Source organism: Ursus arctos, unplaced genomic scaffold, assembly GCF_023065955.2.
Source record: "Ursus arctos isolate Adak ecotype North America unplaced genomic scaffold, UrsArc2.0 scaffold_25, whole genome shotgun sequence".
Lineage (NCBI taxonomy): Eukaryota > Metazoa > Chordata > Mammalia > Carnivora > Ursidae > Ursus > Ursus arctos.
Genome location: NW_026622930.1, coordinates 37,761,252 through 37,785,122, shown reverse-complemented (window position 1 = coordinate 37,785,122; position 23,871 = coordinate 37,761,252). Strand labels below are relative to the sequence as shown.

Sequence of the window (23,871 nt, the reverse complement as noted above, 5' to 3'; positions counted from 1 at the left end):
TTTTATTTCCACAGGCTTTTGTTTTGCTCATCTTTGGAATTTTGGTTGGGAATTTTAGTTTAGCACTAATCATTTTTAATTGGATTAATAAATGAAAAATATTTTCCTCCTTATGAAGAATAATTTACCTCTATGTGCAAAAAAGGAATAATTCTGGAAAGGATAATTCTGGATTTACCTTGGGTAAATCCTTTTTATACGGGTAAACATTTTTGTAAACATGATTAGCAGACAAGCAGAACAAAATAGAAATAGGTAGGGGAAAGTGGGTTTATAACAGTTTTAATTAAAATAAGAAATTCAAAGTGTTCTTCGATATATTAGGTCAATCTTTGTGGGTTTTTTTAAAATTAGTAGATTTTATTTTGGGGGGTAGATTTAATGTTTACAGAAATATTGAGCAGAATTACAGAGCTCTTCTGTTTCCCCTCACCGCCAGGACACCCATAGTTTCCCATATTGTTGACAGCTTGTGTCGTGTGGTACATTTGTCACACTCGAGGAAGCAGTATTGATACAGTATTATTAACTAAAGCACACAGTTTCCCTTAGAGTTCACCATTGATGCAAGCGTTGGCAACCACAGATCTCGTGACTGACTTCATAAAAACTATGAGGCTTTCCCTGTGAGCCTTTACTGGATTGTCATATAGTTGGAATTATATATTATCTGACCTTTCAGGCTGGCTTCTTTCACTTCACAAAATGCAGTTAAGGTTCCTCCGTGTATTTTCATACAGCTCATTTCTTTCTGTCATTGAATAATACTCCGCTGGATGGATGTGCCAGTTTGTTTTCTCATTCATCTGTTGAAGGACCTCTTGGTTGCTTTCAAAGTTACGAATAAAGCTGCCATCAACATTCATGTGCAGGTTTTTGTGTGACTCTAAGTTTCAGCTTATTTGGGTTAATACCAAAGAGCGCAATTGCTGCATCATATGGTAAGAATATGTTTAGTCTTCTAAGCAACTGCCAAACCGCCTTGCAAACTGGCTGTACACGTTACATTCCTGACAGCGATGAATGAGAATTCCTGTTCTTCCGTATCCTCGCCCGCATTTGGTGTTGTCAGTGGTTTGGATTTTTGCCATTCTAATGGGTGTATAGTTGTATCTCGTTGTTTCAATTTGCATTTCCCTAATGACATATGATGTTGAGCATCTTTTCATATGCTTATTTGCCGTTTGTATATTTTCTTTGGTGAGGTTCAGATCTTTCTTCCATTTTCTAATTGGATTGTTTTCTCCTTGTTGAGTTGTATTTTAGATACCAGTCCTCTATCAGATAATGTGTTTTGCGAAGACTCTCTCCCAGTCTGTGGCTTGCCTTTTCATTCTCTCAAAAGTTTTTAATGTTATTAAATATACTGGGTCAATTTTTCATTTGTTTGTTTTTTAAGAAATCAGTGTATTGAGCTTAATACAAAATTTAATGTTAGCTGTGGGTTAATGTTGTCAACATTAATCACTAATAACCAAACTGTGGGATTATTTCATTCGGTATTTTGCCCTGCCTCCAAATCTTCTCTAAGGAACTTTTGTGATTTTCCTGTTGTTCATTATGAGATAGAGCTGTGATGATTGGCTGTGGATTTGGAAGTTCTCTGAGCTTTCTCATTTGTCACTAAAACATGTGACTTTCTACTTGGCAAACAGAGACAAATAGTGATGATTTATATCATATTTTGTGTGGGGTTGTAAATCATGGTTTCCCCTTGATGTGGCTTATTTCTGGTTGGAAACCAGAAGCTAGATCTCTCCTCCCCATGTGTGTTCTATGTAAAACGCACCTTGTTAGCAGCCTACCAAAGTCAGGGTGTATCAGTAAAAATGTAATTCTACCCCTGTGCACATGTAAAGTAGGGAATTGCATGCAAAGTACAATTTGCATATACGGAAATGTACACTTTTGCAGGTGCCCCCTTGCTTCCCACTTAGGAAATGGGCTGAAAAATTGACAACTGAGCTTCTCTTTTGAGTTAAGATATTTCTTTGGCAACTGGGGATCAGCGTAGTATAATGGAAAAAGTCCAAGTTTGGGGGTTAGAAAGACTTAGGTTCAAATCTCAGTGAGTTTAGGCAAAGTACTTAACCTCTCTAAGCCTCCACTTTCACATACGTATTAAATGGAGTTAAAACCAATTATACAGGGTTGTGTTGAGAGGATTAAATGACCTTGTATAAATTAGGTGCCGACCAAAACAGGCTCTTTTAATAGATCAGATATTTATCCACTTTTCCCCATCCCTTCATTTGGACCAGTAAAATAAATTTGCTTTCAATCAGGGGTGTGGAATTTCTTCATCTTCCATCTTGCACAGCTAATATGTTTAGAATCTTTCTGTAGCCTTCATTCACGGGGGAACTGGCCCCACGTGCACTCTTTGTAGTGTTTTCCCACAGTTCTGCCCCTGCTGTACTCTTCTACTAATATCTTCCTGAAACTGGGCACTTAGCCTGGTCCCAGGGGCGCAGCCAGGCATGGCTTCCCATGGGGCTTCAGGTCAGCCAGAGCCCATCAGTCTGATAAGCTAATTCTTTGGTTTTTTTTTTAAGATTTTATTTATTTATGTGACAGAGAGACAGCCAGCGAGAGAGGGAACACAAGCAGGGGGAGTGGGAGAGGAAGAAGCAGGCTCCCAGCGGAGGAGCCTGATGTGGGGCTCGATCCCGGTACGCCAGGATCACGCCCTGAGCCGAAGGCAGACGCTTAACGACGGCGCTACCCAGGCGCCCCTGATAAGCTAATTCTTGTACCCTTTTTTTCTGTTTATGAAATTATAGATCCAAATACAAATAGGTGTTCAGCTGCTTACATAAATCTAATTCCAGTAATACCAAAATAACCCTAAATCTGCAACAGATGCAAGGATGCCCCCTGGGGCAAATGTTAAGTGTGATGACAGCTGGGCATCAGTTAATACACTTGTCACCTGCTCATGGGATAGGATCATGAGAGGTTTGGCAAAGGGACAAGTAACCTATTGAACACCCTGCACAAAACTTAGTTGATATCAAGTGAAAATATTTGTGGAAGAGTTTTTTGTTTTTTTGTTAAATTATTATTTCACTTGACTATTCTGCCTTATCTATCTAGTGGCCTGTTTGGAGTCATAGCTTCCCCAGGAGTTTGGAGGAAGCTAGTAAAATGGCAGGTAAGAGCAGTGTCCCCTTCACCAGGATTACCAAAAAACCTTGTTCAAGTACTGCGCTGCATTTTTCCTGGGAAATATAGGCCCTTGCATTGTGGGCTTAATGTTCATAATTTATTAGGTAAGAACTATTTAAAATAAAACTAAGTAAAGCACAAAGTATATACTTTTCTAACACTTGGAGACTTGTTTGCTAAATTAAAAGACGAAGTGCTGAGAATATAAATTACTTTCATATGTTGAGGGCGAATGTTTAAATTGTACCTTTTTTTAACAGAATGTTTACTCATGAGCTTAGCATTTAAATGGTTAAAACAAGCCTTTGAAGTTAACACTCCATTAAGATGAATGGGGGTAATTCACACCTCTGCTGGTGCTGTATTATTTCAGTCTGGCTGCGGAGAAAACAAGACAGGAGTAGGTTGATTTACTGTGTGAAGGGCCCTTTAAACACCCAAGGTCTGGAAATCTTTGTGTGTGTGTTTTTTTCCCTTTCCATCTAGAAGCAGAATCTGAAATTCAGCACAATCTAGGTAGACAGCTGCAGTCTAGAAAGTACCATAGATTCTCTACTGTGGCAATTCCTAACTGGTATGTGATGGGTAGCAAGTTACCAGATCAGCCCAAACTCTCTGGCTTTGTTTGCTCCTCTGTTTCTTCACCTTTTAAATATAAGTTTAGTACCTGGTAAAGGCACCAATGGAAAAGCAGAAGCATACCATGCATTTTCAGGTAAACTTTACACATGCCTTTAGATGGGTTATGGTCTAATCACTGGCCTTCATGTGCTTCTAGAAACCTTTTTTACCTTTGCAAAATCTCACGTTCTATATTTGCCCACATAGAAAGCATCCACCTTTAAGAACTTTTTTCTCCCCCCCCCCCCATTTGGGGGGCGGTCTCTGAAGTGGACAGAGATCAGTTGGGGAAAGGTTCATTTCTTTTTCCATGTGACCTTTGCACCGATACTATTTTGTATTTGAAATGTGTATTCTCCCCATTTGTGGAAGTGCTATAGCCATCTGACTCTGAAACGATTCATTTCGGAGCCTAAGAGTAAGGTTCTGTGAGCACAAATGAAATGGTGAGCATTGTATGAGATGTTACTGCATTTGAAAGATCTCTTTTTAAGGTAAACAGATTTTTCTCTTCTCCATTCTATCCTGTGTATTTGCAGGATCAGGTTACCAGATAATCTGTGGGTAGCTGGGTGTGGAGTCTCTAGTGCTGACATTGCCAGTACGGTATACAGAGATGGAGAATAGATGTGAGAAACAAAAGGACTCAAAACAATTAATTTTAACCTGATTATTTTCTTGGCATGTTAACCGTACTCTGTGGCTGTGTTAGAATTAGCCCTATTGAAAAAAGACTTCGTTTCCTGCCAGTAACTCTGCCTAGATTTTAGGTGTCACAATTTTTGGTCTTAGAACTTCTCAGAACCTTTTATAGTACTGAGAAGTTTGTTTTCTTTTAATTTAAACACACAATTTATTCATTTTTCTACCATTATCCTCCTATAGTCTTCTCATAATGAAGAGGGAAAAATAGGGAAACAAAATTTTGGTGAAGGATGGTAAAGATATTGTGGATGTAGTTTCCTCGTTGCAGTCTGAATTCTCTTTTCTCACCCTTCCTAAACAATCTGATCTGTGTTTTTACTGTCCTCATAGTCCACTGTCCTCGTTTGTGAAGCTGTCAGTCAAGGTGAGCAAGTATGGGAAGCAGGAAGACTCATCTTGGCAGATGACCAGGTGGACAGGTGGGGGTGAGAGGTTTATTTGCCTGTGGGACAAAGGAAGGGGGCGGAGAGGGAAATTGAGTTACCAGGGGGAAAAAAAGACGACTACAAGACATGGTTATGTGGAATGGTAAAAGGAAAAAAGACTTGCAGAGAAATGGTGCTCACTTGTTTTGTGTGTGTTTACCTTATATCGATTAGTGGACCAGTGCACAACGCAAGCAAAGGGACTGGCTAATTCACTGAGCAAATATGTACTGAGCGCACAGTATGTACTAGATGTTGCACCTTGTCCTGAAGTTGTGAGGTTAAATAAGACACCTAATTTTTTGTCTGAAAAAAGCTCAGATAAAACCTGGAATTTTCTCATTGAAACTTTTCAGATGGACTCGATAAGTGAAGCCACTTAACTCAAAGGAAAGAAATATCTATATTTTCCTGTATTTACATATATAGATAGACTTTTTCTTTAAGATTCTGGAGTCATACTTACCTGTGTTCGAATCCCAGCTCTACCTCTTTTTGTCTAATTTTGGACAAGTCTCTTTAATTCTGAATTCTCTGAAGACTTTCATGTTTGAAGACTAAGTTTTCTCTCCACCAGGGGAAATACACCTTGTTTCTTCAAGTTAGATTACATGATATTTGGGGAAAGCTCGAGTACGCTTCAATCGAGCACTGAATTGAATATATGTGGTTTTATTTGTTCCTCAAATCACATATCTCTTCTCCCTTCTCTGCTTCAGCCACCTACTCAGTAGTCCTATCAGAAAATAATATTCTAGAAATATTCCTGATCAGCGCAGTTTATTTTCACTACTGGTATATTCTTCCCCAGAAACATAATTTTTGTAGTTTTATAATAATGTCGCCATACTCTGATTTTACCTCAGCTTTTTCACATTGGCAGTACACTTCATACACTTGTGAAGTATGTGGTCAGTAAAAGCTCCAGGTCTCTTTTAAGTGAACTAGGTCTTGTTCTTGATTTTAATTTTTTTAAGTATGAAGGAATCTGTATTACATATGTACATACACACACACCTGTTATCTATTGATACATGTTAAACTCTGTCTTGTTAACTTTAGCTCGTCCTTTCAGCAGTTGAGATCTTTTTTGAGTTTTGATTCCAATGCATCATTATTCCCTGCTTTTTGACATCCTTCATGATCCTGCTATTTCTTTATCCCATTCACAGATAAAGATGTTCAGTGAGACAAGACGAACTAGAGCCTTGCAGCCCACCACTAGCGACTTTTCTTCCATGTTGTTATTAATCTCTTTTTTGGGTAAAGTTATCGTCCTGTAGTGTCATCTAACCTGCATTTCTTCAGTCCTTCTGGAAGTGTCTCCCAAGTCAGTAGGTACAACCTGGATTCTCACCTATTTCCCACATTTCTAGTTGTCCTGGGGTATTTCTGCTTGGATACCACACCGTTACCTAAACTCACCATGTTCTAATCCGTCCTTCCAGCTACTTTTCTTGCTTCCATTCCTGCCACCTGCAGTCCATTTTCACACTGTGGCCAAAATAGTTGCTAAAAAATGTAAAGCAGATCATGTCATTGCTCTGCATGATTTCCTCCCAGGGCCTCCCATCTCACTGAAAATGAAATCTGTGTCATGGCCTACAAGGCTCTGCGTGGTCTATGCCGACTGACTTCTCTGACCTGGCCTCGGATCTGGCTCTCACTCTCCTGCAGCCAGCCAGCCGTTCCGTGCCTCGAACACACCAAGCTTGTTCCCACCCGCTTACCGTTTTTCCTACTTAGAACTTTCTCTTCAAAGACCTTTGCAAGCCCGGCTCCTCCTCATTCAAGCCGCAGCTCAAGTGTCACTGGCCCAGAGAGGTCGTCCCTGACCCCTTTACATGACCGAGCAGCCCCAGTGCTCAGCGGTGCTTTGTCGCCGCCCTGTTGCCGGGCCCCTCCTGGGGGTCTCGCCCGCTGTCTGTGCCCGCTGGGCTGCAAGTTTGTTAAGAACTGGGACTTGGCTGTCCTGTTCATCCCTAAATCCTGAGAGCTTAGAGTGGCCGCTGGTACTTGGGAGTGACTTGATGAATATTTGTTGCCTGAATGCATAAATCTAAGACTGTCTGTCTTCTCTCTCTTTACCTCCAGTCTGTCACCACATCGGGTCTTCCTTGGAAATGTCTCCTAGATTTGCTTTTATCCTGCCCCCCACCTCCTGCCAGTACCTGAACCTTAGCCTTCATCCCTTTGTGCCTGGATTATTACAGTTCTTCTCAACCCGTGCTGCTCTTCAGAATCACTTGGGGAGCTTTCGAAAATGACGGTGTTCAGGGCTCTACCTCAAACCAATTAAATGAGACTCTCTGGCGGCTGAGACTCAGGCATCGATACAGATTTGTAGAGCTTCCCCGATGATTGTCGTGGGCGCCCACTGGATTGCTACATCAGCCTTCTAACAGTTGTCTGTCTTTTAGTGTCCCTTGATCTCCTTGGAATCCTGCTTTCATAATATGACTTCCCTGCGCAAGAGCCTGCAGTGGCTCCCTACTGCCCGCCACATTAATCCCACCATCCCCTGCGTCATCTGCTAAACTGTTTCGTTCTTTTCTCCCTTATCTACATCCTATGGTACACGGAAACCATCTCACTGTCTGGCACTTGATTTGCCTTTCGTTACCCTTCTTCTCCATGTTTACTTCCTCTCTCCCACTCTCTTTCCCTCCCCACTGCGACTACCTACACACCCATCCTGTCCTGTCCTTACTCCTCTCCTCTGCCTGCCTAAACGCTGCCCTTCCTCAGGGCCCGGCTCAAATTCCACCTTGTAAATACTTCATTCTCCATTCCAGCTAATCTTTTATTATCTAGATAATTCTTTTGGTATGTGTCCTTAGTACCTTATATTTATTATTTTTTTATAAATTACTTTGTGTTATATTTTTGATTGGTAATATTTAAATTTAATTGGTACAAATTCAAATGGTACAAAATTTCCCTCCTTCATTATCTGCCCCAAGCATCCAGTTTTCCTCTTTTGAAGCAACCACTCTTACAGCTTTCTGAGTCTTTGCAAAACATACTCTAAGCCCAGCTAAGTATATATTTATATAGAACACACACACACACACACACACACACACACACACACGCAGATGTTGGCATACTACATGCAGTCCTCTGCATCTTGACTTCTTTTTTTTTTTTTTTTAATTTATTAGAGACATCCAGAGAGAGGGAACACAAGCAAGGGGAGTGGGAGAGGAAGAAGCAGGCTCACAGCGGAGGAGCCTGATGTGGGGCTCGATCCCGTAACGCTGGGATCACGCCCTGAGCCGAAGGCAGACGCCTAACCGCTGTGCCACCCAGGCGCCCCTTGACTTCTTTTTACTTAGTGATAGAGATATTTAAAGATATGTATAGATATATAATTTCAATTGTAAAAAAGCAGAGCAGGAGCTCAGTCCTCTTAGTAAACCTTTAAGTGTACAGTAGTATAGTAGTATTGTTAATTACATGTACATTGTTATACATACAGTAGATCTGTAGAGCTTTTTTTTTTTTTAAGATTTTATTTATTCATTCAACAGAGAGAGAGACAGCCAGCGAGAGAGGGAACACAAGCAGGGGGAGTGGGAGAGGAAGAAGCAGGCTCCCAGCAGAGGAGCCTAATGTGGGGCTCGATCCCAGAACGCCAGGATCACACCCTGAGCCAAAGGCAGATGCTTAATGACTGAGCCACCCAGGCGCCCCTGTAGAGTTTTTTACCTTGCATGACTAAAACTGTATGTCCACTGAACAAAAACTCCTCATTTTCCCCTTCTCCCAGCCCTGGCAATCATCATTTTACTTTCTGCTTATAGGAGTTTGACTGCTTTAGTGGAATCATGCAGTATTTGTCCTTTTGTGACTGACTGTTTCACTTAGCATAATGTCTGCAAGTTTCATCCATGTTGTAGCATATGGCAGGATTCCCTTTTTTAAGGCTACATAATACTCCATTGTACGTACATACCACATTTTCTTTATCCATTAATTTGTCTGTGGACATTTAGATTGTTTCCGCCTCTTGGCTATTGTGGAGAATGCTGTAATAGACATGATGGTACGAGTATGTCATTCAGTTCTTTTGGATAAAAACACAGAAGTGAAATTGTTGGATCATATGGTAAATTCTATGTTTAATTTTTTGAGGAACCTCCATACAGTTTTCCGTAGTGGCTGCGCCATTTTACATTCCCACCAGCAGTGGGAATGTAAATTTCTCCACATTCTCACTAGCATTTGTTGTTTTCTGATTTTTTTGTTAATAATAACCATCCAAACAGATGTGAGGTGATATCTCATTATGGTTTTGATTTGCATTTTCTTAACAGTGACATTGAGCATTTTTTCATATGCCCAGTGGCCATTTGTATGCCTTTGGAGAAATGTCTATTCAAGTCCTTTGGCCATTTTTAAATAGAGTTATTTGGGGGTTTTTTGTTATTAAGTTGTTGGAGTTCTTATATATTTTGGATATTAACTCCTTATCAGATAAGAGATATGGTTTGCAATGTTTTCTCCCATTTGTAGGTTGACATTTTACTCTCTTGATTGTTTCCTTTCTTGCACAGAAGCTTGATGTAGTCCCACTTGTCTATGTTTGCTTTCACATTTTGTTTTGGAGTTATTCTGTATCGGTACATATCAGGCTGCCTACGGACACCTGCGTGGCTCAATCAGTTACACGTCGGACTTGATCTTAGCTCGAGTCTTGCTTGATCTCACGGTTGTGAGTTCCAGCCCCGTGTTGGGCTCTGTGCTGGACGTGGAGCCTACTTTAAAAAAAAAACAAAACTGCTTTACTCTGTTTAACAGCTGCATAGTATTTCGTTCCTACCCTTTTTTAACTGGAATTCTGAGTCAAAGGGTATGCACATTTCTAATTTGTATAGATATTACTAAATCGCCCTCCATTAAAGGTTTTACTGACTTACATTTTCACCAACAATGTAATAATTACTCTTTAAATTTTGCGGTGTTATTTAGCTTCTCACATTTAAGTACCCTCTGTGCCTGACTCAGTTGTAATTAACCCCAACACAGAAACCACGTCCTGCACATATTCGCTTGTACACAACACCTAATACCATAAGTTCGCTCAGTAAATATTTGCTAAGTCTTACTTCACTGTGTGTTTAGGGAGTTTTCTTATGGCTCTAATGAACGCTATGTGAAAGTTGTGTCCTTTACATGTGTGCTGTTCCCAGGAGAGGAGGTGACGTGTGTCTGATATCCTGAGGAGAGCTGCCATCGTTGCTGTCGCTCTTCCGGGATTCCGTATTATCCTTGCTCAGCTCACCCAGTCCTTGGATCTGTTCCTGGGTTTGTTCAGTTTGAATGGTCAGTGGAAGGACCGCAGCTGAGACCAGACATGTGTCCAGCACCCTTCATAGCCTAAAAGTTCATATCCTAAGAATGTGGATAACACATTTTACACCATTTAGTATAAATTATCTAAATAAAAAGCTTTTCTCCGTGAGTTTTTCCCAGCTTTTTACTATGAACGATCTCAGATCTACATCTGAGTTGGAATAATATGTCCATATACCCATCACGGAAATTTAACATTGGTTCGTCGTCGCTTCGCCACCCACATATATATTTATATATGTAGCAAAATGACGACCAACAAATCTTAAGTTTATATGTAATGTATAAAAAATACATAAATGTATATATATTTGCTGAATGATGTGCAAGTAAGTTGTTAATACTCCACTGAATAGTAAATAAAGCCGAAAATTAGTTTTGTAAATACCACCTTCTGTGAACAAATCTATTTTAAATGTTTCACAGCCATTTCCCCCCCACAAATTATATCTCTTTCTCCAAAAGGATAAGCAGCTGTTTGACGGCATCTTTTTCCTCAAATACCAAAGACTTCTATCCGTGGAGGAACAGAGTTTAAGGGAGGGGAAGCAGCTGGCATTCTCAGTCTCTCTCGGGGGCGCCCGGCTCAGTCGGTGGAGGCGTAAGTCCTGATCTCAGGGTTGTAGGTTTAAGCCCCATGTTGGGTGTAGAGATTGCTTAAAAATATATAACCTTAAAAAAAAATTTTTTTCTCTTAGTACTAGGAAATATTTTTCATGTTTTTGTTTAGGAACCTGTCTTAAGTCACTGGGGATGCAGCCTCTACGGTGTCCCAATAGTTTACTAAATGCTAATGAACTGTAGAATGGTTAGTTTTATGTTATGTGAATTTTACCTCAAGTTTTTTAAAAAAGGTGAGACCTTATGATAATGAGTTGGCAGGAGAGGAGGAAGTTGAAGAAATATCTACAGCACTCTTTGTAAAAGAGAACATGGATTTAGGGGTTGAGAAGCCGAGGGAAAAAGGCAACGGGTGCTAAGCCAGCCGTGGGAGTCTGGAGCCTGTGAGCGAAAGGGGCTGAAGGGCATTTTACGAACAGAAACGTCTAATATTCAGCTGTAATTTGCCTGCCTCCGTCTCCTGAAACCAATAAAAGCAATACACAAGAATGCCTTGTGTGAGCCGGATTGTGTGTGTAAAGCCCTTCCCTGGAGCCACATGGGGCAGAGCAAGAATAATAGCATCTGTGCTAGCCAGGCGATCAGAACCCTCAGAAAAGTGACTTCAGAGCCAGCGGTGACCCGAAAAGATGGAAGCCACTGCTTCTTCCCAGAGTGCCGGGGACATCAGAAGGGCTGGGAGGCCATCCTCCGCCCCCGTGAAGATGTGATTGAACCAGCTAGGCTTGGCTCTCAAAGCGAGGCCCCTTCAGGTGCCATCGGAGTGCCCAGTGTCATTTCATTGACTTAGCATCACTTGTGATTAGTCTTCAGTTGTCCTTGTAGGGAAATGCCTCTCTTAAAGACAAAAGACCAAACTTGAAAGAAGTACATCTTGAGGGTTGGGGCAGCTCTGTGCTTCTAACACTTCCCCTCAGAGTCCTCTCCCCGGGTTCTCTAGAACCAAAGGTGGTAGTTCAGAGACTGGTCTCCCAGTGTCTTGTATCAACCTAAGGCGTTTTGTGTTTGAGATCAGAACCCCTTGACCCCACACCTAGTTGGATGATAAAAGTAGGAATCAAAAGGAGTGGAGTTCCTAGGGAAGGGCACCCCCGTGAGGAAAGAGTGAAGACCAGTTTTGTAGTTCCCTGGTTCTCTTACTCAGTTCTCTGTTTATATCGGAGGGAGTTTGATATTGTAAATGAACGGGAGGTCATCAGTCTCATAAAGTAATATACCAGTCATGAGCAGGTCCATGTGTGGATGGACCAGGCACAAGGCCAAAGTGCATGATCACGTGTCATCTGAGGTAGGTACAGTTATATTCCCCCATTTAATAGATGAGAAATTAAAGTTTAGAGAAGTTAGGAAGTTAAATAACTTGCCCAAGGTCACACATCCAAAATGTAAACAAGTTTTTGTGTGCATAACTATCCTGCTAATGGTTAAATATATCCGGCTGTTGGAGTTTTTCCAATAAAAATGTTCTGCTTAATAATAGATACGTAGTCAACACCAACTGTATAGAAAGCTGCTTTATTCATTGAAACGTTGCACGTGAGTCTAAGTCTGTTCTGTCACACCAGCCAGACAGCATTGGGCCCACTCTTTGTCCTCTGAGTCATGGTCTATTGCCACAGCATTATTGTTTCTTTTTTGTTAAGTATTTCAGAGGAAATTCTCTGCAAAGGAAAGGTATGTGGGCTTTTGGTAGAGCGGGAATGTTTTCCGATGTTTGTCAATCACTTTGCGGAAACTCAGACACCATAAAAACAGTGTTAGAAATCCAATTCTGTGTTCTGTGACTCTCTACAAATAAAATTTTTAAAAATCCAAATATAGCTCAGACCATCAGTGATCTGATTCAGTGTTTTCCAGACTTTGGATTTCTTTGGGATCCTTAGACCTAAGATTGCCAACTTTTTATTTTGCAAATTGATGGAGGGCATTAGGAAAAAACTTGCCACCTATCATCCCTATCCTTTAATATGAAAAAGGAAGGTCATAGTACAGCATAAGAATGTAATACAATCCTTTAAATTCAATAGGCCTATATTTATTAAAAACTTGCCATATACCCCCCCCTCTTTTTTTTTTAGTTGGCTTTCTCCCCAGTAATTGCTGATCCTAAACTTTGAAAAGGAAAAATATCTAAATAATTTGTGGTTTACAAATTTACAAAATTTGGCCGACTTTTCAGCATTTAGGAAAAATAGCATTTCCACTATAAAGCTTCATAGGTTTATATGTTATAGCGAGAGTCAATCAGTAATGATTATACCATGATAATATTTACATTTCACAGGGAAGCAAAATACTTGGCTACTCCCCATGTCTTTGTCTAAAGATTTGTCATTCATTTGCATTCAAATAAATTCTTTGCTTTCACTCATCCAGAATAGTTCTCAACTTATTAGCTAACCAGACTAAATAAATAGTTACATTCATGCATTTTAATGTCAAAGTAAAAATGGTTTTCCCGGATTTTTTTTCTCAATCAAATCCCCCAAAAGATGTCTAATCACTCCCAGACTCAGTTACTTAAACATTTCACAATGTTCTCACTTCACTAGTAAAACAAAAAGAAACTTGCTTTCAGTAAGTCAGAGAACCATACTCTAGCAACTTAGAACTTTATTCTGACGAGAGAAAATTCTTAATCTCCATTTCCAACCTCATATGTGAGTGGATGATTTTGTCACGTAGGTACACGGCATTATTCAGTACACATAGTAATTATCCTTTAGTTGGTAAATCACTCCTGGAGCTCACAACCCAATAGAGGCAAACCGTATACAACAACTAGGATTGTAATATCCAGGAGGACAGGGTTTGGCCATAGTGCATGCCATGTGCGCACTACACGTCATTGTACACTTGTTGAAGGAATGACACAGCTTGTTGAGTAATAGGATCATTAGAAGCTCTGCTGGACAAGTTCATGGGGATGGAGGCTCATGGCCTTCTAGGTGAATGAGAAAGATTTTGCGGAGGAAGTAACAGCTGAGCAAAACTGCAGGACAACCAAAGTAGAGATGATATGGGAAGAATACATTTCCACTTGGAAAGAAAATAAATGCATAAAAAAGTAAAAGGTATCTTTCAGAAATGACAAAAATTTTGTCAGGAGTAAAGATGTAATGAACAGTCTGAGAAATAAAGCTGAAGGGTAGGATCCTGGTTGTAGAGAATTCTGGAAGAGAGGCTGAATTTGGACTTTTTTTTTTTTTTTTTTTAGAGCAAGAGCACACACCCAGGTGAGCAGCAGGGGAGGGGATGGGGGAGGAGGAGAGAGAAGATCTTAAGCAGGCTCCACGCACAGCACAGAGTCAGATATGGGGCTTGATCTCACGATCCCCAGAGCCAAAATCAAGAGTTGGACGCTTAACCGACTGAGCCACCCAGGCACCCCTGAGTTTGGACTTTAAAATCAAACAAAAGGTAGAGTCTTGGTTGAGGGCTTTTGAATAAGACATGTTCCAAAAGTGATCTTAATTTCCTCTCTGCATTGACTATCCCCATCATTATCTTCCAAAAGCTCTGAAAAAAAACATTTTCAGCCTTCAAGGGCCGGTCATCTAAAAACCCACACTTAATTCGTTCCAAGTCTCAGCTCTAGGGAGCACAAGGAACTTTTTCTGGAGTTGTGGGAAATTCCTCATGCCCTCAGATCCTATGAAGACCCCTGGCATCTTAAGGGACTCTCCAAGGGTTCTGCCTCCACATTTTTGCACAAGCCATTCATGCTGTGTTCTCTTTCAAAAAAGTTCCTCCTCTTCCTCAAAACCTAACTCAATACTTGCCTCTTCTGGAAGGACTTGTAAGACTATGACATCATGAAACTATTTGCTCCATTATTCAGGAAACCCATCCTTAACATCTTGCTGCTACATTTACTTTCTTTACATTATGAAGTATACAAATTCTTGTATATTTACATCTAACCACACTGTAATAAGCTTTAAGAAAGGTACTATCTCTAGCAGTCCCTTTATATCCTCTGTCCGGGCCCTGCCTCCCATCCCCACCCCCACCCCCCCACTTCACAGTACAGTGCAGTGCACTTGGTGAGTGTTGGTGGTTTAAAACCTTGCCCTCAACAACACAGGATTTCTTTGGGGCTGAAGACCTATAGGGTCTGTGGAGTGTGGGTTTTCACCTCTTTTTCGCTCCAGCTTCTTTTCACCAGCATGTATAGAGTTTCTAGAACAGTCCCCACCAAGACAGCAATTATTTCATAAGCCTTCTTTCTATCCTCGGTGTCTCCAGTTTCTATGGGCCTCCAATTTCTAGTGATGATGGGAATGCAAGCTAGTAACATGGTCATGTTCTTAATAACCTGGGATTGGGCACCACAAACAGCATTAAAAAAAAAAAAAAAAAAAACCCAAACCGTTAATTGTATCCAGGCTTAATTTCTTCCTAACTCACTTTTACCCTGCTTCATCCACTCTCTCAGAGCTACAACTAACAACGGTGGGTCACATATACACCTAATTCCATCCCTCCAAATTTTGTTTAGTGGTCTCTAGAGCCTGGTTGTCATGTAACCTGCTATGGGGAGAGGCCCAGCTGAGGGAATCTGTGATGCCAGACAGACAAAGGCCCGCTTCTATCTCCAGGTTCCAGCCCAGCAGAAACCATAGCACCTGAGGATTTGGAGCTGGCCGTCTTCCTTTGGAACTTGTGCCCTCCAAAAATGTCTCTTAGGGTGCCTGTCCCTGCATGACCAACTTTGTCACCAGCTGCTGCTTCAGGACTCTGAAGAGTCCTACCTTATGGATGCAAATCAAAACAGCTCAGAATCAAGCCTGGGAATCGAGTCAGAATGGATTGCTTTGCATGGAGGAGCTCTGTCACTGAGTGAAGCCAGCCAAATTCCCCAGGCTCCCCAGCCCTCCGGAAATAAGCTTTACAGGGCCTGGGGGCCTGGGCCCAACAGGGTGGGCGTGATTTGAATATTCACTGCCACAGCTGCTGCGGCCCAGCGCTGGTCACTGCCATCGGTTTACTTCATTTTACTGCCTCAGAATCCCCCTGTGCATGTTAGTGGTTAATACAGCAGCCAGGAGACGCCAGACAGCTCTCGGCACCTGGTTCAAATTTAAGGCTCATTTACACATGATGTCACACACGCATTGTCAGCGCAAGGGAGGTCAGGATGGTTCATTTTGGGAAGGTTTGCATTGTTGAGTCTTTACAACACTCACTGCTATTAATGCTTTAACCATCTGACTTGGATTTCGGTTTTCTGGCATGAGGTAATCCCAGGCAGTAGATTTATATGCTGAACGGGAAGCCAGCACTGGTGGCGAATCACGCTGGTTTGCAGATCTGCACCTCTGGAGCCTTGGGATGGAATTAGAGGGCCACATGGCATGTAGCAAATCACGGAGGTTTTGAGCAGAAGGGGAATTAGCCAGACCTGGAAGCTGGGGCTGTGAGGGGGTGGTTGCCTGACGTGGGAGCCTCGACTGAGGAATAAAAACCAAAGTAAGTTGGACAAGGGTCTGAGCCCAGAGGCTGGGGGATGACTTTCGTTTGGCCAGTGTCTTGGGGTCATTGCTTGACCCATCCTTTTGTTCACCATTCCTAGACATTCCAAACCCACCTTCCCAGGCCCAATTCAAGTTTCTATGTCCTGCCAAGCCTTTCCTGACCACCCAGCCCATGGCGATTCTTCTCTGAATCCCTAAGTACTTTTGTCAATAAAATAAGGCAATTGCTGAGTATTTAATTTGTGCTACTTGTTCATTTTACTCTCACAGCAATCCGATGCCAGAGGCACTATTGTTTCCGTTCTACAGACGGTGAGATCGCTTCACAGAGATTAACTGGCCAAGGTCGGAGCCGGTCAGAGTCAGGATGGAGGACGGATTCCCAAGGCCAGTTCTGAAGCACTGAGGCAGGCTACAGAACCGTGGAGAAGTGCTGTACCACTTAGCACAACCCGGGCGAGGCAGGGTGGGCCTCGGCGAGGCGCCGCAGAGAAGCACGCGGTAGTGCTGTGTCATCCCCCACGCGCGCATGCGCTCTCTCTGTTTCTCGGCTGGCAGTAATGGCGGCGCAGGGACCACCGCTTATGCTCTTCTGAACCTGCTGACCTCCTAGCACAGTGGCCCCTGGGTCTGCTTCAACGGATGGATGGATGGATGGATGGATGGATGGATGGATGGATGAATGGATAAATGGATAGACAGATGGACAACCCACTCCACCCTCGTATATGCAGTGTCCTGCCTAAAACATATTAAAATGTTGAGATCTTGGGGTGACCACCACCATCACTTGCTCTTGACCCCTGGCACATGGCTAAAACAAGAAAACTATTACATCTGCAATAAGAGTCTCCTTACCTTACAGGAAGTTCAGAGTATGTCCCTCAGTCCTGCCAACTGCCTTGATTTAGATTTTGGACCAAGGCCTGTTGCCATGGGTCCCCCCCAGTGGGCTTTCTCATTCTGTGAGCATCTGTTTTAGTCAAGCAAACAAGCGTTACAATGGGGATAACATTGGCTATGATGGCAGCTCACTGAGGGGCACCTATCCTGGCCCCGAGAGTCCAAGAAAGGGTTCTGGGAATGGATGCCCCTCTTGAAGAATAAGTAAGAGTCGGTCTGTGAAAAGGAGTGTGAAGGGCACTCCAGGTGAGGGAGCGGCACAGGTAAAGGCCTAGAGGCGTGATCAGATGCAGCCATGAACACACCTGGACTCTGACTGGAAGGGCTCTGAGGGTGGGAATGCCCGTCATCCCTGACCCTTCTCTGCTTAAGTAATGTACACCCCTGGCCCCAACCCTAGAGAAGACATCTCCGAAGACTGTTTTCTGGGGAAAGGTCTCCTCAGAATGACCCTATAGACATAGTTGTTTTCCCAGTGTTCTCTCACTATTGAACATGCCTAGGAATAATTGAAAAACCAGGCAATTGGACGTGCCTCTTGTAAATCACCATTGCTTCAGGGCAGACTTTAGTGTTCAGTCTGTAAGCCATGCTGAGTATCTCATACTTGCCCCTTGACCCTTTCCCACCCTGCTTTCAGTCAGGGAGGTGGACCCCTGTGGACTGTGTCAGTGGGTTCGCTTGCCTCTGGCTTCCCATTGGGTTCAGCCAAAGAAAGACACCCGTGAGAAGTCAGAAAGGAGAGGAAAGTGATGTCAGGGTAATCACCCCTCCACACCCCCTCTCTGCCAGGCCATCTTAGCTGCACCTCTCTACCAAAGGTGCAACTCCTATCAGGTGGCCCTCTCCATGTCGCCATTCTTGCCGGGGACTTCCTCTTGGCCCCTTCAGTCGTAGGGTAATGATAACTACCTTTCCTTCATTGTTACTAGCTGTTATGGGCTAAATTGTGCCCTCTCCCAAATTCCTATGTTGAAGCCCTAACCCCTAAAACTTCAGAATATAACTGGACTCAGAGATAGGGCCTTAGAAAAGGTGATTAAGTTAAAATGGGGCCCTTAGATGGGCCCTCATCCAATCTGACTGGCGTCCTTATCAGATTAGGGAACTTGGACAAAGAGACACCAGGGATGCACATGCCTGGAGGAAAGACCATGTGAGGACACAGTGGAAAGACGTTCACCCATCTGCAAGCCAAGGAGAGAGGCCTCAGAAGAAACCAAACCTGCCAACACCTTGATCTTGGACTTCTGGCCTCCAGAACTACGAGCAAGTACATTTCTAGCGTTGAAGCCACCCAGTCTGTACTATTTCGTTACGGCAGCCCTAGCGGACTCGTGCCCTGGCCGGGCGGGTACTTCACTGGCCCTCAGTGATTTCCTTAAACCTTGCCTATTACATCGTGTAAAGTTTCTTTTCCACACTTTCCTTTTGAGCACATCATCTGTTTCTTGTTTCCTGTCTGAGAGACAAGCCTAGACTCCAACAGGACGGCTTAGGGACAGGGGCGAGGACGGAGGTTGCAGAAAGTGGCTCGCCCGTAAACTCCCGCCGTCGTGTGAACGCACAGGCACTCTAGCGGTGCTCCAAGAGGTCTCTCCTCCTTAGGAGCCGAGTGACTGTGTGAGTCACTCCCTGTGAGCTTCAATTTTCCCATCTGTGAAGCTTAGATAACAGAATCTGCCCCTTTAGGGGTATTTTGAGGTGAATGTGGGATGCAAGTATGAATTAACTGAGAGTCTCAAACCCTATGAAGAAACAGAGTGCTCCTCTAGGGCATTTCTGTAAACAGTCTCTTCGATAGATACGCACAAAGCACCGAAGTCTTCGAAGGCAAGAGCCTGGTGATTTTCACCTCGAAGGGCAGCCCTGAGTGCGGTACTTGCTCAGCTGCCCCTATGAGCTCTTCACTAAAAGGAAAGAAAGAAATCAACTGTTCCTTTTCAACACTGACACAGACCCCATATATACAACAGGTGAGCATGTGCCTCTCTTTGCCCTGTCCCTCCTTTTTGTTGGAGAGTCAAGGCAAACGAACCAGCTAGAAGCCAGAGCAACTCAGACCCCTAAAAAGATACGCAGTGCGGAGTGGGAACACATGGTATCTTCTGGATCCCGTTTTCTATTGCCAATGAACGTGGCTTCTCAACCACATTATCTTCACCTGCCACAGCTGAAACAATGTCCACCGGCCCCAGCCCCCAGATGCAAAGTGGGAGCTCTTGGCATTACATGTGGGGAAGCTGCTAGGATGGGGGCCAGTCCCAGCCTCCCAGATGACAGCCGGGAGGACACGAACAGGCACTGAAGACTGAGACAGAGCCTGGAAATTGAAGGGACCCAGGGGGCGGCTTGCATCCTCATTGCCCTCTCTGCAAGCCGGACTCCCTACTGACCCTTCCCAGCGCGGGACCTCGGACCTCGGCTTCCTCCTCAGCTGGACCGCTGGCTCTGCACAGGGGAGGCCTGGCTCCTGGAAGGAAGCTCCCTCCAGGCCAACGGGAGCACGTCGTGCTAGTGTGGCTGTCTCTGAGGCATTCCTGTGAGCGTGAAAAGCACATTGAGGAATGAAATGGCCCTGTGGGCTAGCCAGGTGAGAAGCTAATAAAAAGCTCAAGGTGCAGACATCTAGAAGGAACGTCACCTCCACTCTTGCTAAAGCAGACAAACTACAAGTTTACTCGTTTTTTTGGACCCATCCAAGAGCTGAGGTTACAGGGCAAGCAACTAGGCTGGAATCTAAGAATCCGTGGGGGCGTGTGGAGAAGTGAAGGCCACGAGCCCTTGCCTCCCCGGGTGCAGATCTGGCCAACAGGAGCCACCTGGAGTAGGTGAAGAATTAGTGGAGAATGAGTGTGGGCTGGTGAGGGAGTGTGAGCCCGTGGGGACGTAACAGTTTAAGTCTGTTTGCAGGCTTTTCTCCATGAAGCCCATCAGGCACTCACAGAAGACTGGCCCGAGTCCTGAGAAAGAATCCCTCTGTGGGGCAGGTCTGGGGAAGGGAAAAACAGTCACTGCGGAGGGACCTGAAACCTTATCTTCCCAGCCCTCCTTGCCCCTTCTGGAACAAAAGCCTTCATCTGCAGGAGATGGGACAAAATCTCGTTTTCCTTACAGCACTGATAAAACCGAGGGAAGGAAACAGAAAAACAAAAACCAAAATCCTCCACCCTAACCAACTGGGGGGCAAGAATTCGGAAAAAGAAAACTAAAACTTTACTGCCCACAGATGCAGTCTACAAGAAATGTTGAAGTTCTTCAAGCAGAAACATGTATGGAAACAAAGATACGAAGAGCACTGAGAATTGAACAATTGAAGGTAAAATACATTACAAATTTTTCAATTGTTCTAAAAAGACAAACGACAAGAGTAAAAATAGTAACGATGTATTTGTGTTTAACAATGCTGTTCATATGGTAGAAGACAATTTTTAATATTGAACTAGTTTTGCTTTCTCAGGATAAACTCCATTTGTTTATGATGTATTATTCTTTATTTTTCCACCCAAATTTCCACTTTTCTAATATTGACATGAGCAATTTTATCCATTTATCATTTACTTGGTGTTTATTCCCTGTATTCTTTCTATATATCTCTAATTGTTTGAAGGATTTCTGTACCAATGTTCATGTGGGACGTTAATAGTTTTTTAAACTATCTTTGCTTTTGATGTCAGGATAATGCTAGCCTCATAAAATGAGATGTGTTACCCTCTCTTCTATTTTCTAGACTATATTGCATATAATAGGTGCTAATTTCTTTTCTAAATGTTTGATAGAATTTTCCAATGAAACCATCTGGATCTTTCTTTAGGTTTCTTTATTGTCGAAGTTTTCAGACGTTTGTATGTATAATCCAGTTCCAGCAGTTTGAATATAATGCATCTTGGTGTGTTGGCTTCTTTATTCATTTGTATTTATCCTGCCTGGGGTTCTCAGCATGATGTCTTTAGTTTTGGAAAACTCTGACCACTACCTTTTCAAATATTTCTGTCTCATTTTTTCTTTCTTTTCTCTTTTTCTTTCTCTCTTTTGCTCTCTTTTTTCCTCCCCTTCCTCCCTCCTTTCCTTCTTTCCTTTTTTTTTTTTCTTCTCTTTTTAGAATTCCAGTTAGAGTGTTTGATACTGTTTCACAGCTCTTGGATTCTCTGGGCTTTTTTTCCCCCTCTTTGTGTTTCAGTTTGGTTATTTCTATTAACCTACCTTCAAGTTTACTGTTTCTCTCCTCAGCTGTGTCTAATTTATTTTTGAGCCTATCAAAGGCATTCCTCCTCTTTACTATGTTTTTTTACTTCTGACATTTCTACTTGATTCTTTCTTTTGGTTTTCATCTCTTTGATAAAAATTTTGATGTGTTCATACATATTCATCATTTCCACTAGGCTTCTAATATATTAATATATTATTTTAAATTCCCTGTTTGATAATTCTATTTGGATCGTCTCTGAGTCTGGTTGTGTTACTTTGTCTCTTGACTGGGGTTTTTTCCCCCCTTGCTTTTTTATGTTTCTTCTAATTTTTATTGATGCAACATTGTGTGTAGATCAGAAAGCTAAGGTAAATAGTATTTGTGCTGGAGAAATAGGCATTTGCCTTGTTCTGTTAGATTGAGTGAATATAGCAGGATTTGAGCTGGGCTTGGGTTTTGTTTTGTGTTTTGTTGTTGTTTTTTGTTTGTTTTGTTTTTTGCTATGATTATATTCAGTTTATGACCAGATTTAAATTCTTTCAGCATTACCTTATGTTTATGATCATGACTGGGGTATCAGAGGGTTTTCTCTGTGTTCTTTCTTCAGCTGCAGATTTCAGCCTTCACTTTGTATCTCTGCTTCAGAAAGGTTCTTTCTCCAAGCTCTTGCCCCCAGCCTGTGGGGTGGACTGCTGTTACTTGTTACTGGGTGCTGGGAAGTGCGGGTGGGTTTCATCCTGGTGCAGCCCCAGCCTGGCCCTGTGTATCTGAGTCTCCAGAGTGGGGCTTACTCAGAAATTCTGCCCTTTCTCCCTGTGGCAATTGAGCTATGTCTTCTGTCTTATGCAGGAGAATGTGTCCTGTCCCTTTCCCACTGATGAGAGACTTCTTATAGGATCTTGGGCCCACGACTGTTTCCTGCCCCTTTTCTAGGAATAGAGGATTTTTTTTTTCCTTGGGTCTCTTAGCCTCTCCCAGCAAAAATGGGTCTTCATCTGTGGCCCAGTGCAGCAGCGTTTACTGCCTTTCCCCAGTGGCTTAAGGGGGAAAGGGTCTAGGTATAAATCCATGCCTTTCCCGCAGCAATGCTGCTTCCCTTCTGCAGCCCTGCACCACAAAGGGGGGTGTCTTTGGTCTCTTGCCCTACTTTTAATCCTTTCTCAAGCAATGGGTGGAGGCCTCTGATGAAAGCTTGCAGGTGGGTGTAAGTTCCACTTGTATTTCCAACTCCCAGGGGTGCTATACTCTCATGCTAGCCCACTTTTAGCCTTTAACAATTTATTACAATTTTTAGCTAAATTCTTCTTCTTCTTCTTCCTCTTCTTCTTCTTTCTTCTTTCTTCTTTCTTCTTCATATGGCACCTGCTTTATATTCACAACCACAAGAAAGCCCTTGCATATGTCCCATCTCTTCTTGGAGGGGCTGTCATTCCATAGATTTCAGGCATTTTGATTCTATATGAGCATAGCTTTCTGATGGGTTTAAGGAAATTTATGGTTTTGTAGTTTATCTTTCTGTGCTTGTGAGGATGGGAAAGGCACTATTTTCAGCTTTTGACACACTGGACAGAAGCGGAACTCATGTTTTCATATCGAATCAAGCATGTACCCTCTCCTTTTCCTTTCAAAAATCTTTCTTGGCTATTCTCCTGTACTTATTCTCTTAAATACATGTTAGAATTGTTTTGTCAAGTTTCTCATCTCCCAAACTCTCCAAAAAAAAAAAAAAATCTTTTCTGATTGAAATGGTGTTAAAATATGTAGACTAATTTGGGTCCCAGATAGTGTCGCAACTCCCACCCCCGTGATCTGAACATAGCAGCCAAAGCAGGTGTTGTGATTGGAAGAATGCTCAAAGGCCAGCCTGCCTTGAAACTTTGCCCGTTTGCTCTGGTGCCTTGAAATTCCAGCATTGGAGGTAAGAGAAATACAGAATCTTAAGGGATTAAAATTCATGCGGTTTGCCTTGGAAGGGCCAGTATAATAACTAATTTGCAACCATCACTCCACTTACAAATTAAGACCATGGAACTAGACAGAGTTTTTGTGTGATTTGAGTGAGTATCTGAATGTGTGTAAGGAGGGGAGGGGATTCTGTTAAGGACATGGAAGCTGGAGGGGAAGTTACTGAATCTGGAACTGAGAGCACCTGAGTGGTTGAAAATCAGAATGCTCAACCTCCTGGTGGAGGAGGGCAGGGGGAGGGAGAGCCCTCGACCACCCTTGTGGTCCTCCCTCTTCAAGCTGGCCACAGAGGCGAGCCAGAGGCAGGGCAGATGAGGCTCCCTGAAGCATCTGGGCAGGACCAGGCAGTGCAGACTACCGAGAGGGTGTGTAGAGGGAAACGTTCTCCAAGAGGAACCAGCAATTACCACACCTATTGATTTGTGCTCCCAAGGCCCTT

General features: G+C 42.9%; 1 protein-coding gene across 9 annotated transcripts in view; it reads left to right on the top strand.

Annotated features, from left to right (window-relative positions):
* The window catches only part of SLC38A6 (solute carrier family 38 member 6), an 80,587-nt gene extending 57,374 nt beyond the window's left edge, over positions 1-23,213 (top strand). For 3 of the 9 annotated variants that reach the window (XM_026480425.4, XM_026480423.4, XM_026480426.4), the window contains one exon: positions 15-23,213. In XM_026480425.4, coding sequence (XP_026336210.1) covers positions 15-95 — 81 coding nt within the window. In that variant the 3' untranslated portion in view covers positions 96-23,213. The remainder of the gene's footprint in view (positions 1-14) is intronic. The other 6 variants (XR_008961376.1, XR_008961377.1, XR_008961375.1 and 3 more) reach the window with 6 other exon arrangements.
* Positions 23,214-23,871: the final 658 nt, after the last annotated feature.